Source organism: Antechinus flavipes, chromosome 1 (genome assembly GCF_016432865.1).
Source record: "Antechinus flavipes isolate AdamAnt ecotype Samford, QLD, Australia chromosome 1, AdamAnt_v2, whole genome shotgun sequence".
Classification (NCBI taxonomy): Eukaryota; Metazoa; Chordata; class Mammalia; order Dasyuromorphia; family Dasyuridae; genus Antechinus; species Antechinus flavipes.
In genome coordinates, this window is record NC_067398.1 from 649,127,367 (window position 1) to 649,142,060 (window position 14,694).

General features: G+C 42.5%; 1 protein-coding gene across 1 annotated transcript in view; it reads left to right on the plus strand.

Annotated features, from left to right (window-relative positions):
* The window catches only part of DGAT1 (diacylglycerol O-acyltransferase 1), a 36,098-nt gene extending 22,093 nt beyond the window's left edge, over positions 1 to 14,005 (plus strand). Inside the window, exons 3-17 of the mRNA XM_051971304.1 lie at positions 3,245 to 3,285; positions 3,578 to 3,663; positions 3,839 to 3,891; positions 10,728 to 10,833; positions 11,139 to 11,246; positions 11,368 to 11,442; positions 11,597 to 11,700; positions 11,791 to 11,829; positions 11,942 to 11,983; positions 12,221 to 12,265; positions 12,373 to 12,485; positions 12,566 to 12,631; positions 12,779 to 12,866; positions 13,023 to 13,085; positions 13,248 to 14,005. Coding sequence (XP_051827264.1) covers positions 3,245 to 3,285; positions 3,578 to 3,663; positions 3,839 to 3,891; positions 10,728 to 10,833; positions 11,139 to 11,246; positions 11,368 to 11,442; positions 11,597 to 11,700; positions 11,791 to 11,829; positions 11,942 to 11,983; positions 12,221 to 12,265; positions 12,373 to 12,485; positions 12,566 to 12,631; positions 12,779 to 12,866; positions 13,023 to 13,085; positions 13,248 to 13,400 — 1,182 coding nt within the window. The 3' untranslated portion in view covers positions 13,401 to 14,005. The remainder of the gene's footprint in view (positions 1 to 3,244; positions 3,286 to 3,577; positions 3,664 to 3,838; positions 3,892 to 10,727; positions 10,834 to 11,138; positions 11,247 to 11,367; positions 11,443 to 11,596; positions 11,701 to 11,790; positions 11,830 to 11,941; positions 11,984 to 12,220; positions 12,266 to 12,372; positions 12,486 to 12,565; positions 12,632 to 12,778; positions 12,867 to 13,022; positions 13,086 to 13,247) is intronic.
* Positions 14,006 to 14,694: the final 689 nt, after the last annotated feature.

The following is a 14,694-nucleotide window of genomic DNA, read 5'->3' on the forward strand; positions in this document are numbered from 1 at the left end:
AATCAGTGTCTTAAAGCAAGATTCAAATCCATATCTTAGTCTGAATTTCTCAGAATTTCTTGTTTCACTATATCATACTATTCACATTGTGCTTTGCAGAAATTTGTGTTCATTGAATTGAATTTAGGTTAGGAGATGAGGAAAGGCTTCAAAGAGAGATTTTTCAATTGGACTTTTAAAAGCTGCATAATTATCTCTATGATGTTTCCAAAGCCTATCACTTAGATCAGTAGTTGAGAGGAACAGATTTATATGAGAAAGGGGAATTAAGTAATAGTATGTGAACTCTGTTGTTGCTGAAGAAGAGGACTCAGCTGACTGCCTAAAAGTCTAGAAATGACTGTATCCATACTATTTCTTTGATGGTCAGGGCTATGCCTCCTAGAGATAGTGTGAAAGAGCCCACTCAGAAGTTGGGCAGCCTAAAAGAGGGCAGCATTCCTCCTCCCCTCTCACCCCCTCCTCAAATAGGCACACAGGGCTTCTTGATCCACCTAATCTGTCAGGCAACTGTCAACCAGCTGTTCTCTTCATCTCGGAGGTCTGCCTTTAGTCATCCCTGGGAGCCCAGCCATGTGCCTTCTACCTCTAGAGGTCTCTGATCTTTTGGTGGGCTGGAACTCTTAAGGGCTTTCCTTGCTCCTTGCATTGTCACATAGTAAGCCTCTCATTAGTCTTAACTGGAAGAAAATTGAATAGTAAATTCAACAAACCTTTATGAAATTTGTGTACACGGTATGCTGGATTCCAGCAAAGATGCTGGGATATAAACATAAAAACAAAAGCCTTTACTCTCCGGGACCTTATGTTCTTAAGGGAAATGTAGTAAGTACACAGATGAAGATAATGCTAGGTAGGGAAGGGTGAAGATATCTAGCAGTGCCTCAGGAACATTTGAGGAGAGAAGGAGAACTAGGGTTAGTTGGGGACAGGAGGGTGGAACTAGAGGGAAAAAAGGGCCATAAACAAGAGGTAGGCACTCAAATTTCACTTTGAAAGAAGATAAAGATTTGTCAAGAGATAGTCACTTCCAAGGAAGACCATGGTACCCTGGTCTCTAGGATCTGACTTTTGTGAGTTTAGAGGCTATTTCTTTCTTGCATTAATCTGGCAGAACCCTGATTAGGAGTGGGAACAGTTGTAGGCCAAGACCACCAAGACCAAGTACTCACTGAGACCTGACCCATTAGGAAAGTTTATTGTGGGCCCAGCTTTGTCCCAGGCCCTAGACAGTTGACTACTAAGGCTAAGTGATATAAAGTCAACTCTTAAGAGCTAAGGAGGATGGAGAAAGGAGAGGACACTGGGAGCTAGAGTGGTTTAGGCTGGTGTATTGATAGGAATAGTGGGTGATAAGAACGACAGTGGGTAATGAGGGAGAGCAAACAATTCAGAGAAAGGTATATCCTAAGATTTATATCTGGAAGGGACCCTAGAGATCCAATCTGAGAAGAAGTATTGGAGATTCGGGCAAAGCAGCGAGGAACAGAGCTAGTTTGCCAGGTCTTCCAGACTACAGATCCTGGGCTGTTTCTCCTACAGTAGGTGGCCTCCAAAGCTTGATGAGTATCTGCTGTAGGCTCTTTTGTTTAGCTCAGATGCATGAATACTGAGTTGAGATGAGGATGTGATAAAAGTAGCACTTGTGTAAGACAGTTTTTTGGGAAGAAAGGAAGTCAGCAGAGGCAGCTTGGACTTGGAAGAAAGACCTCAGGGCTTAAACGTTTTCCATTCATGACCTCTTTTCACCTGAGAAATTTTTATGTGATCCTGGGTATATAGATTTATAAAACAGGTATACAAATTAAACATTTATTGATAAAATTAATTTCACAACTTCTACATTCAGAGACCCTTTAACTACTGTTCTTAAAGTGGGTTTTATCTAGACTACTCAGACTTCCCCTCCCTTTAAGTCGCATTGTTAGTTCTCAGCTTCAGACTAATTTCTATCATTTGTTTTCATTTCTTGTCTTTTCCTCTGTCTTCATTCTCCTACTCTAGATCTCTTTTTTCTTGTTCATTTTGAAATCTTTATGCTTTTCTTCATTCTTCCTTTTCCATCACCTAGCAATCTCTACATCTTAGTTTCATTCCTTCACCAATGGTTTGTTGACTATCTATTGATTGACCATTCCTTTCAGTTCATTTGGCCTCCACTAAGCCTGGAGTTTCAGAATAACCCACAATTCTTTAGAGTTCTCTGGCAAACCTCAAAGTGGGCCAGAGAACACTGTCTGGAGTAACTCAGTTTGGCATGGCCCAGCTGCTCGACCAAAGGGACTTGGCAGGGATAGGTCACAATAACAGGATCACCAGGCTGGCAGTGGCTCATCCCACTTTAACCTCCCAATCCAGAGAGCAGCTCACTATTCCACCCTTTGCCAAAACCCCAGGGAGAGCAAGGCCCACTGCTTACAAAGGTTAAGATACCTCTCCGACCAGGCCTGAGGAGTTAGCAGAGTTTGGACAGCTGAGGCAATAGGAAAAGGAAGTTAGACTTAGCTGTTGGTGGTGCCTTTTCTGTTCCCTGGGCTTGGGAAAGGGACAGAATTCAAGTCAGGAGCCAAGCAGGCAGAAGCAGCAGCCCCAAATTATGTTGACAAATCCCATCAGGAAAGATGGAGAAGAGCATTAAGTCCAGGTCTTTAATGAAGCTTAGGTTTGAGAGTCTGTGATTCTAGAGTTTGCTAAGAGTCCTGGGTGACAGCTCAGGCCTCTTGAGATGCTCCCTAATTAAGAGTAGGGTTACAGGAAATTGCTTATTAGTTTCCATTTGGGGAAAATGGCTTTGTACAGGCCTTGTATTTGTGGGAGAAGAGGGACAGGCTGGCCAGAACCTCAGAATTGATTCAGTCAATGGGTTGGAATCTCACCCTGGGTAATAATAGTTGTCTATAATTGGGCCTACTATGTGCCACAGGCACTGCTTAGCTCTTTGCATTTTAATTTGATCCTCATAGCTATCCTGGCAGGTAGCTGCTGTTGTTAACCCCATCTTACTGATTTGTCCACGATCCCATTACTGGTGCCTGGTGCTGGATTTGAACTCGTGTGTTTCTGATTCTGGGCCCTGTCCACCTAGCTGCCTCTGTAAGGCCAGGCTTCTCTGGGCCTGGAATTTCTCTGCCCTGGATGTGGTGGGGAGTTAGGTAGATGATTGGGGAGCAAAGGGAGCCCCGCAGGGCTTGAGGAGACTTGTGTCTATTCACACCATTCTCTTCTCTTTCCTCTTCTCTTACAGATCTTGAGCAATGCTAGATTATTTTTGGAAAACATCATCAAGTGAGTGCTATTCACTATGGCCTTCCCTGTACCCTTAACTGGAGAGGGGTAAAGGGTCATCCAGCTCTTGCTCCCTCTCCCCTGATTTCCTTCTCCCTTCACTCCCTCCCTGTGTCAAGACCCTTAACCCTGCCTGCTTAGCCTAGGCTTGCTGGATACAAGGCTGGAATGCCAGTGCCCCCTTGTGGCAACAAGGCTCTATTGCCGCTCAGGTTTCAACTTCTTGGAGCTAAAGTTGAGAGGCCCCCATCCCAGTCCCCCAGCCCCCAATGCCCTAGATTCCTACCCTCAGGTACGGCATTCTAGTGGACCCAATCCAGGTGGTGTCGTTGTTCCTGAAGGATCCCTACAGCTGGCCCTCCTTGTGCCTCATTATAGGTGAGCTTGATTTGGGTGAGAAGATGTATGGAGTGGGGAGGAAGGGCAGAAGTGGGACCAGGCCTCTGGGAGAGATAGGAGGCCGCCTGTTATTAGGCGGCTTAGTCCTCCCTCCCAAAGGGCCTTCCTGATGAAGCTTCAGTAATTTCCAAGGCTGTTCCATTTCTCTTTTCAGTAGCCAATGGGTTTGCATTAGCTGCCTTCCAGGTGGAGAAGCGTCTGGCTGTGGTGAGTGTCTCTTCTCATTCCTGTTGCATACACATCCCCTAGTCTGCTGTCTCCCTCAAACATATCCATATTCCTTTCTATTTTGTCTTTTTCCTTTCCAGAAGTTCTGTACCTTCAGTCAGCGCATACATGTCATTGGCTCCTCATTCCCTATGGCTTTATCCTTGTCTCCTTTTTCCTCAGTCCCTTCTGTCTATCCTTTTCCTGCTTTGCCAGCCAGACCAGGGGTCTCCACTTTGAATTTTTTTCCCCCTGCTGTTATGTAATCCTATCCTGGATGGCTTTTTAAGTCATATGTCAAACTACTCTGAACCTGATATTCCCTAAACAGTTACTACTTGCTAATCAGGAGAATAGCCCTGTAAATATAAGTATCATAGAATATGGACTTCTTGCATATGCATTGCACCTGTTTCCAAATGAGCCTGTGAATTTCCCCTTCATATTCTTCATATAATTTCCTGCCTAGTTTGCCTACCTTTTCTGGTACAGTCCTTGTCCTTCCCTTATTATTAAGGGATAGGGAAAGTAGGACACCTTGCATCTCATCTTTTTCACAAGAAGGTACAAGTTTGACTATCAGTCTGGAATATTCCAAATTATTTCCATTGGCAATGAGGAAGACAGATGGTACCTCTTTTTTTTTTTTTTTGCTGAGGAAATTGGGGTTAAGTGACTTGCCCAGGGTCACCCAGCCAAAAAGTGTTGTGTCTGAGGCCAAATTTGAACTCAGATCCTCCTGACTTCAGGGCTGGTGTTTCATCCACTATGCCACCTAGCTGCCTCTTGACAGTGCTACTTTAACCATGTTTCCTTAGTACCTCCTTCCTTCCCCTTGCCCCTCAGTCCTCATTCTATCTCACATACTCATCAACTTTGTCATAGTGTTTCATACTCTACAAATATCTCAGTTTCCATCTTACCCCAAATATATGTTGCCTTCCCTCTATAAACACACATTGTTAGCTCCTATGGAGTAAGGCTTATATAAGCCTTATATAAGGAGCTAGGGAGCTCCTGATTTAATGGTTCATGTAATAATGTATTTAATGTAGGGTAGGAAGCATACTTTGGGGAGTTTTCAGTAAGGCTTCTGTGGAATCACAAGAAAGGATTATTTCTCTGAGTTCTGAGGGAAGGAGAGGTAATCAAGGAGGATGTATGGGGACTGTGATTCTGAGCAGGGTTTTGAGGCACAGATTTCAGGCTGGGATTTCAGGCACAGATGACATTGTTTTGTGGTAAACCATGGAAATTGTTGGAGAAATAGAAAGAGGCATTGTGGTGTTATAATTACTGTTTTTAAATATCTGAAGAATTATTATGACAGTGATGATTTAAATTTGTTCTTTGTGTCTCTAGGGCAGAGTAGGAATAATAAGTAAAAATTACAGGGAGTCGGACTTTTTTACTTTTTAATTTTTTTTCTGTTACATTGTAAATTATGAACTGTCTCCCTCGTCCCACTCCACATTAGAGAAGGCTACAGTTTGATACAGATGAACAAATAAATATACTTAATATGAATATACATACATAAACATATATATATATGTATATATATATATATATACATATATATATATGGATGGATATATATATATAAATCTTAATAGGAATACTTCTTTTTGTCAGTTCTTTCTCTGGAGATGGATACATACACAAAAACACATATATGAATATATATGTGTTAGACCCCCCCCCCCAGTAGGGGGGAATCTAACAACAAAATGGGGGAATACTTGTAATGGGTCTATCAGGAAAGGTTTTTTATCAAAGAGGTGACCACAAAGAGTATAGGAGCAGAGATGCCTGACAAGATTGAGGAAGGGATTACAATATTTCAAGATAGGGTAAAACTTGTGCAAATGAATGTAGGGGAAAGGGGAGGGAATGAGCATTTATATAGTGCCTAATATGTCCAAAGAACCATACTAAATGCTTTCTACAGCTATCTCATTTGATTCTCACAGCTACCTTGAGAGATTGTTGTACAGTTGAGGAAATTGAGGCAAGCAAATTAGGTGACTTGTTCAAGTTCATATAGCTAGTAAGAGTGTAAGTTTGGGTTTGAATTCAAGTCTTCCCGACTCCAGGTCCAGTGTTCCTATCTCTATAATATAGGGAGCAACTGGTGCCTTAGGAAAATTTTTGGTTGCTGTGTGAAATTTATAGTAGACAGGAGAAAGACCAATTAAGAAATAGTAGATGATAAGGTAATATGAAGAGAAGGCTTGAACTGGGGACGAATGAAAGTTATGGGGTGGAGGTGGGAGCTCTTGGGGAGTGGTGTCAGCAAGGGAAAAGGAAAAGTTGAAATTAGACTGAAGTTGTAAACCTGTGTGATTGGGAGAAGGCTGAAGCAAAAAATTGGGAAAAGGAAGGAGGGATTATGAGGGCAAACTCAATATACCAATGGTCAAAATGTTTACTAGATAGCTGGATATTGGGCTTTAGGGGAGAAATTAGGGTTAGATATATCAAATTAAAAGTTATTCTCATAAAGATAATTGCACCCATGGGAGCTGGTGAACTCATAAAAGGTGAACTTCATAGAGAAGGAAGAGAATAGAAGGGTTCAAGGTGAAACCCTGAAGAATACTTACACTTAGAATGGGAGCTGAATGATCTACTAAGGAGAATGAGAAAGGCAGGAGAAAGACCAGGGGAGATAAGTGCCACAGAAGTCAAAGTAGCAGATAATATCCAGGAGGTATAGACTGTATCAAAAGTTACAGGAGAGCCAAGGAAGACGAGGACTGAGAAGTCTATTTAATTTAGCCATTTGTGAAAGTGGTTGGAGAAGATGGTGGGTAAGTATATGCTATTTTACTAGGTTTTGGCAGTGAAAGGAAGTTGAGATATAGAATGTTAGCTTCAGGGGATGGCAAGGTTAGGAGAAAATCTTTAAAAATGAGGTATATGGGGCATCTAGAGGGTGAAGTGGATAAGAGCATCCTGGAGTCAGGAGGACCTGAGTTCAGATCTAGCACTTAATTAGTTAGCTGTGTGACCCTGAGCAATTCACTTAACCCCAATTGCCTCTCAAAAAAACCTGAAAATAAAAAAATGTGTTGGGAGGCAATAGGGAGATACTACAGAGAGAGGGGGAATGATTCTTGGGAAAAGCTCCCAAAGAATGACAAGCATACAAGCTATGAGACTAGACCAAAAGAAAAGATTTCATAATAAAAAAGAAATTGATTTAAAAAAAAATAATGTAGCAAGTGTGTTTGCTAAAATGAGGATTTGGGAACTTGAAGAAATTTCGAACAATTATTGTGAGGAGTTGTGATTTTCAATCTGGGAAGAATAAAAGGATTCCTATTAGCAGTAAGAGGCAGCTAGGTTTTATAGTGAAGAGAGTGCTGGGCTTGGAATCATAAAAACTCATCTTCCTGAATTTAACTCTAGCCTCAAATACTTATTAGCTGTGTGATCTTGGGCAAACCATTTAATCCTATTTGCCTCGGTTTCCTCAACTATAAAATAAGCTGGAGAAGGAAATGGCAAACCACTCCAGTATCTTTGCCAAGAAAACCCCCAAAAGAGAGACACAAACAGTTGGATACAACTGAAAAAGGACAATAAACAGCAGCAAAAATTAGTGAGATTCCAGTTGAGACTAAATAAGATAAAAAGAATTCATGAAATGGGTATAGGCTGGGACTATGTTCTTTGGTTACTTCTAGTTCTATAAGCTATGAGGAACTCATCTTGGCAGGATTGTCAACACTTTAGCAAGATGGCTTTGACAGTCTGTGTAGGGTGAACTGAAGATAAGGAAGCTAGAGGATGAGGTAGGGAGACTAGGAACTTGTTTTAGCTGTTCAGGGGAGAGGTTTTAGGTCTAGAGTAAGGCACTGGCTGTAGGAATGAAGAGTGTTCTGCTCCAGAGAACAGAATTAGAGAATTTGAGATTTGGAAGGGATGTTAGTGGCTGCTAATTTCAACCTTTACATGAAAGAAATTCTTGCTGTAATGTACCTGACAAGTGGTTGCTCATCCTCCTCCTGAAGACTTTTAAGCAAGGGGGAGTGGAGAGTCCACCACCTCTGAAACAGTTCATTACTATTATAAATAGCTCTAATTGTTAAGAAATTTTTCTGAAATCAAACCTAAATTAAAATTAGGAATTAGGAAAAATTGCCTCTCTGCAATGTTTCATCCATTAATCCTGGTTTAGCCCTTTGGGCCAACCAAAACAATCATAATATCCTCTTCCAGGTGGCAGTTTTCAAGTACTTGGAAGATAGCTATCTTATCTTCTCAGATCAGAGGTCCTCAAACTTTTTAAATAGGGGGCCAGTTCATTGTCCATCAGACTGTTGGAGGGCCGGACTATAGTAAAAACAAAAACTTTGTTTTGTGGGCCTTTAAATAAACTTCATAGCCCTGGGTGAGGGGAATAAATGTCTTCAGCTGCCGCATCTGGCCTGTGGCCGTAGTTTAAGGACCCCTGCCCCAGATCTTTCCTCTGAGTCAGATTCAGATCCTTTCACTATCCTGGTTGCCTTCTTTTAGACAATCTTTAGCTTATCAGTGCCTTTCTTAAACTATTCTGTGTAGAGAACTGGCCGCAGATCTTCCAGATAGTCTGACAAGGCAGAAGACAATGGGAAAAACTCCTGAAATCTATTCTTAATGTAGCTGAATATTGCATTAACTTTTACTGCTAATTCATCCTGAGCTTTAAGTTTTTTTTTTTTTTTTTATAACTTTTTATTGATAGAACCCATGCCAGGGTAATTTTTTACAGCATTATCCCTTGCATTCACTTCTGTTCTGATTTTTCCCCTCCCTCCCTCCACCCCCTCCCCCAGATGGCAAGCAGTCCTTTACATGTTGAATAGGTTATAGTATATCCTATTTACAATATAGGTGTGCAGAACTGAACAGTTTTCTTATTGCACAGGGAGAATTGAATTCAGAAGGTATAAATAATCCGGGAAGAAAAACAAAAATGCAAGCAGTTTATATTCATTTCTCAGTGTTCTTTCTTTGGGTGTAGCTGCTTCTGCCCATCTTTGATCAATTAAAGCTCTCTTTATTGAAGAGATCCACTTCCCATCAGAATACATCCTCAAACAGTATTGTTATTGAGGTATATAATGATCTCCTGGTTCTGCTCGTTTCACTTAGCATCAGTTCATGTAAGTCTCGCCAGTCCTCTCTGTATTCATCCTGCTGGTTATTCCTTAAGAACAATAATATTCCATAACATTCATATACCACAATTTACTCAACCATTCTCCAATTGATGGGCATCCATTCATTTTCCAGCTTCTAGCCACTACAAACAGGGCTGCCACAAACATTTTGGCACATACAGGTCCCTTTCCTTTCTTTAGTATCTCTTTGGGGTATAAGCCCAGTAGAAATACTGCTGGATCAAAGGGTATGCACAGTTTGATAACTTTTTGAGCATAGATCCAAATTGCTGAGCTTTAAGTTTACCAAAAATCCCCACATCTTTTTCAGAATAATCCATGGCCTCCCCATCTTGTACCTTTTTTTTTTTTTTTTCACTTAGGTGCAAGACTTGAACAATTCCTATTGAATTCTACCTTATTAGATTCAAGCTCCAGTGATCTCTCCTGGCAATTCTTAACCTGGAATTTGTGAATTTGTTTTGTTGCTCTTTATATTTTGATAACTGTCAATATAATTGACTTCTTTTGTAATTTTATGTATTTTACTTTCTTTACTTAAAACATTATTCCAAGAAGGGATCTTATGCTTCACTAGGCTGCTCAAGGAATCCATGACACCAAAAAGATGTGTTCTAACCTGTCAAAGTCCTTTTGGATCCTGTTTCTGTCAGGCATTGTTAGCTTTCCTTTTTAGGTCATTTTTAGATTTGATAAACATGTCATCCAATATGTCATTGATAAAATTGTTAAACAGAATAGTTTAAGAAAGGCACTGATACTGTACTATAGACCTCCTGCTATGCTGACATTGAAGTATTAAATTACTTTTTGAGTTTGGCCATCTAATCAGTTCTGACTCTTATATTAACGAGAGGAGTATTAGGAGGAAAATGAAGTGCAATTTTTTGGGGATAATTTTGTTTCCAATTGCAGGTAAAAATATTTCACTCATTTTTAAAATTTTGAGTTCTAAATTTTTTCTCTGCTCCCTTCTTTCCCCTCCTTGAGATGGTAAGCATTTGACACAAGCTATGTAAGTACAGTCATGTAAAACATTTCCATATAATTCATGGTGCAAAAGAAAACATTTAACCAAAAAAAAAAAAAAGAAAAAAATTAAAGTGAAAAAAAGTATGCTTCAATCAACCTTCAGACTGCTTCAGTTCTTCTCTGGGGGTGGATACCATTTTTGATTGAATTCTTCAGAGTTGTCTTAGATCATTGTAATCCTGAAAGTAACTTAGTCATTCATGGCTTTTCATTGAAGAGTATTGCTGTTACTATGTGATGTTCTCCAGGTTTTGCTCACTTCACTCTGCATCAGTTCATAAAAGCATAGTGGAGGTTTTGAAGATGATGGTACCACAAACTGATAATGAAGTTAGTGAAACAGGGATAAGTTTGAGCAGGAAGGGAAGATGAAGACAGTCATTATGAATGTTTGGCAGGATTGGAGATGTAGGATTAGGGCTCAGAAGAAGGCTAAGGGCTAGAGCTTTATATTTAAGGATCATCTGCACAGACATGATACTTGGAGCCCTGAGAGTAAATGAGGTTGTCCTAGAAAGAAATATATTAGGGAAAAGAGAACTTAGCTCAGGGAATGATCATGTGTAGAGGCAACAATAGGAAGAAGAGCAGAGTTGTGAGTGAGAGTTTGACTCTTTCCATTTTTCCTTCCAGGGCGCTATCACAGAGCGGGTAGGGCTCCTGCTGCACATGGCCAATCTGGTCACCATGCTCTGCTTCCCTGCAGCCGTGGTCTTTATGGTCAAATCTATTACACCAGGTACCCCTTACCCCTACGTTTCACACTTTTATATTTCCTGGGCCCCACATTTTACCCTCTAGGCTCTGGATTTTTGTCTCCTGTCCAGGTGCCTAGCTTTGCCTCAGGTTCCTAAATTGGGACAGTCCTTCTGATAGGCTTTCTTGCCTCTCCAAATCATGGGAGGATGGAGTTAAGAATCTTTCCTGAGCCTTGCTTGGTGCCTGCTATGCTGCTTTTACTCTATCTAGAGTTGAAATAAGACTTTTTTTTTTCCATGGAGCAAGACCAGGCAAGCTAAGACTCTTTCTTCTCTCTTCCAACAGTGGGCTCAGTGTTTGCTCTGGGTGTCTACACTGTTCTTTTCCTCAAGATGTTCTCCTACTATCATGTCAACCTGTGGTGCAGGCAGTACAGGGCCAAGAACCAAGCAGGTAAGAAGGTCAGGGGGTAGCGAGGAAGGATTAAAAAAGCTCGATACCCCAGCAGGCCTTGCTGCTATCAGAGTCATCAAACCTGCCCTCCATTTCTCATAATAATTATTTGGTTTTGCAGCCTCAGGAACCAAAAAGGCCAATGGGGATGTGGTATCTAGTGGAGTGAAGTACCCTGCTAATTTGACTTACCGAGGTAAGCCTAAAAAGAGAAGGTGGTAAATTGGATCACCCCTTTCTCCCACCTTTGAGCCCCTGAAGAATGATTGGGCAAAGCCAGCTTGGTGGAGCTATACTTTGGAGGTGATGAGGGTAGTATTTGTGCCTGTCTCCTTTCTTCCCCTTTACAGATCTGTACTACTTCCTGTTTGCCCCCACTCTCTGCTATGAGCTCAACTTCCCTCGATCCCCCCGGATCCGGAAACGCTTCCTGTTACGTAGGCTCTTTGAAATGGTAAGGGAGGGACCCTTTGGTTTAATAAGGACCTTGGGATACAGAATTATTATCCCCTGTTTTCTGACTATCTGCCTCTTTTTTCCCCAGCTCTTCTTCACTCAGCTACTGGTGGGGCTCATTCAGCAGGTATGGGAAGATAGATGGAGTTTGGGGCTAGAGGAGCACTCAGCCTGATGGAGGGGTTTTCTCATAGGATCTCTTAGGGCTTGATAGGAATAAAACTTCTCCCCTTTTTCAGTGGATGGTCCCCACCATTCAGAACTCCATGAAGCCATTCAAGGTGAGAGACACTTGTGGTATCTGGTATGTGTGTGGAAGGGAAAACAGTCTCTGTGGCTGAGAGTGGTGAAGTTCAGTGGATGGGGAGATGGGAATTTCTGCTTTTATTAGATGGAGACAACAAGAATTTCTATTTAGGTAGTTTTCTGGGGGAGATGGCAGTGAGGAATGATATTCTTCCTGCTCCCCCTTCCCTCCAATATGCTGAAAAGATGAGGTTGATCCCTATCATTCCTAGGATATGGACTATTCCCGTATCATCGAACGGCTTTTGAAGTTAGCAGTAAGTGTTATGTGGCCCTTGGGAGTAACGAGAAGGGGGAACAAAACAAGCAGGCCATAGAGTCTGGCTCAGAGAGCCCTTCATTCATTGCATCCCTTCCTCCTCAGGTGCCCAACCACTTTATCTGGCTCATTTTTTTCTATTGGTTCTTCCACTCCTGCCTCAATGTTGTGGCTGAACTCATGCAGTTTGGTGACCGAGAGTTCTACAGAGACTGGTGGTGAGTGGAAGAGGTCATGGTGGGGAGCTGGATGGGGAGCTCTGTAGGGACTGGCACCTGACAATGCTGTGCTTCCACAGGAACTCAGAGTCAGTCACTTACTTTTGGCAGAACTGGAATATTCCTGTCCACAAATGGTGCATCAGGTGGGGATCTGGGCAGACTTGGGGAAGGGGTTTTTTTCTCTGGGCTGTATGTATGGGAGGACAGGGTAAGAATAAAACAGAAAATTTGTTTTGTCTTTGGGCTGAACCTGAGATCCAGGGAATAACTCTCTTTCTCCTCCTTGTTAGACACTTCTACAAACCAGTGTTAAAAATGGGTGTCAATAAGTGGATGGCTAAGATTGGTGTGTTCCTGGCTTCAGCCTTCTTTCATGAGGTTAGTTTACTCAGCAGAGGCAGCAAGAGGAATAGGAACATTCTGGGTCTCCCAAGTATATATTTCCTATCCAGGGTCATGCTTCTTATAGGAGCCTTGTAACAGGGACCTCAGAGCTGATCTTATAATCGATTTTCTTATCTCCCTTCCACTCAGTACCTCGTGAGTGTCCCCCTCAGGATGTTCCGGCCTTGGGCCTTCACTGGCATGATGGCACAGGTGAGATACCCTAAACATTTTCCTCATCTACTCTCATGATCTATCCCCAAATCCTCTCCCTCATCCATTTCATTGATCCCTCCTTTCATTCCCTGACCTGGGGTTCCCAGCCTTTGGGTCCTGAGGTCAGTGATAGAATTAACCTGTTGCATGTGTCCTCAGATCCCTCTGGCCTGGGTCGTAGGCCGATTCCTCCAGGGGAACTATGGCAATGCAGCAGTGTGGTTGTCTTTGATCATCGGGCAGCCTGTGGCTGTGCTCATGTATGTCCATGACTACTACGTGCTCAACTACGAGGCCCAGCCGACCCCCTAAGCCCCAGGCCTGGCATTGTTTTGGGGAAACTGGACTTCTCCAGGAACATTAAGGGACAGGGCAGGATGACCCCTGCTCTTACAGCTGTGTTGCAGCTACCTCCATGGCACTTTATGAAAGACTTGTCCTTTGTCTAAGGGCTTTGATTCTCCAGGTTGTCCTTATGGAGTGGGAATGCCGAATTTCTCCCATCCATCTTGGGTTTGCACTCTTGGGGTTCCTGTCCTGTCTCCCCCATCCCTGAGTCATCCCTGTGAAGGGGAAAGGAGTCATCCTGTTGCTGCAGGGTGTCCCACCATGTCTCCTCTCTCCTTCCTGGGGCCCTTTTCCATGTTGGGGAGGGACAGAGCCCCCTTGGCCCTGTGAGTTTGGTTTCTTCTGGCTCCCTTTCCCCTTAGTACAGGGCTGCTTTTCTCCTGGGGTTTCTGTCCACCCCCAACCCTCATTTCCCCACTGACCTCAGAATGTGTGGGCCTAAACGGCTCCGTCCCCAGCCCGAGGTGGAGGGAGTTGGGGATCCTCTTTCCAGGACTGGTCCTGATAGTGACTTTTTAATGATTCTCCCCATGTGACCAAGTCTGTCATTAAAGCAATGTCCAAAGTGACCTCAGCCTCATTGAATCTTCAGTGGAGACAGGAAGGGAAGGGGAGGGGATGGCAGCAAATGCATAATTGTGGGCTGGGGGAAGAGGTTGATGTGTGCGCTGCTGAGCTTTCTCTTTACCTTCACCTCTCTGGGGACTTTGGCTCAAGGTACATGGTGCTCATTTCCCCTCTGAGGACCAGTTCTGCCTTCCCTCCAGGTTAAAGTGGGGGGAAGCAGCAAGCGTTAAAGAAGCAACTTGGCTTCTCAAGAAAGAGTTATTTCCTTTTTTTGACTGGGCTAATGATTGCTCAGGGAAGTGTAGAGATGTAGAAAATAGAAAATATGGCAATCTCTTGGGCTGTTTTTTGTGGAAGATGGTGCGATGTAGGCTGAATGATTGTACAATTAGTCAGACTTAAAAGTTGTTGAATGAGCCAACTCAGAATAGTCATTAATGAATAGATGCCAATGAGAGGGGGAGAGAGTGAATTCTTTCTCTAGAGTTTCCCAGTGATCCAGCCTTATCAATAGCCCAGGATAAAAGCTTAGGTGGCCTGTTGATCAGATTTACAGAAGAATGGGAAGCTGGAAGAGAAAGCAAACACTTTGAAGATCTAAGTAGAACAAATGGGTTCAATCTAATGTGAAATTAAATTGGGATAAAATGTCAAGTCCTATATTTAGGTCCAAACAACTGTAAAAATGATG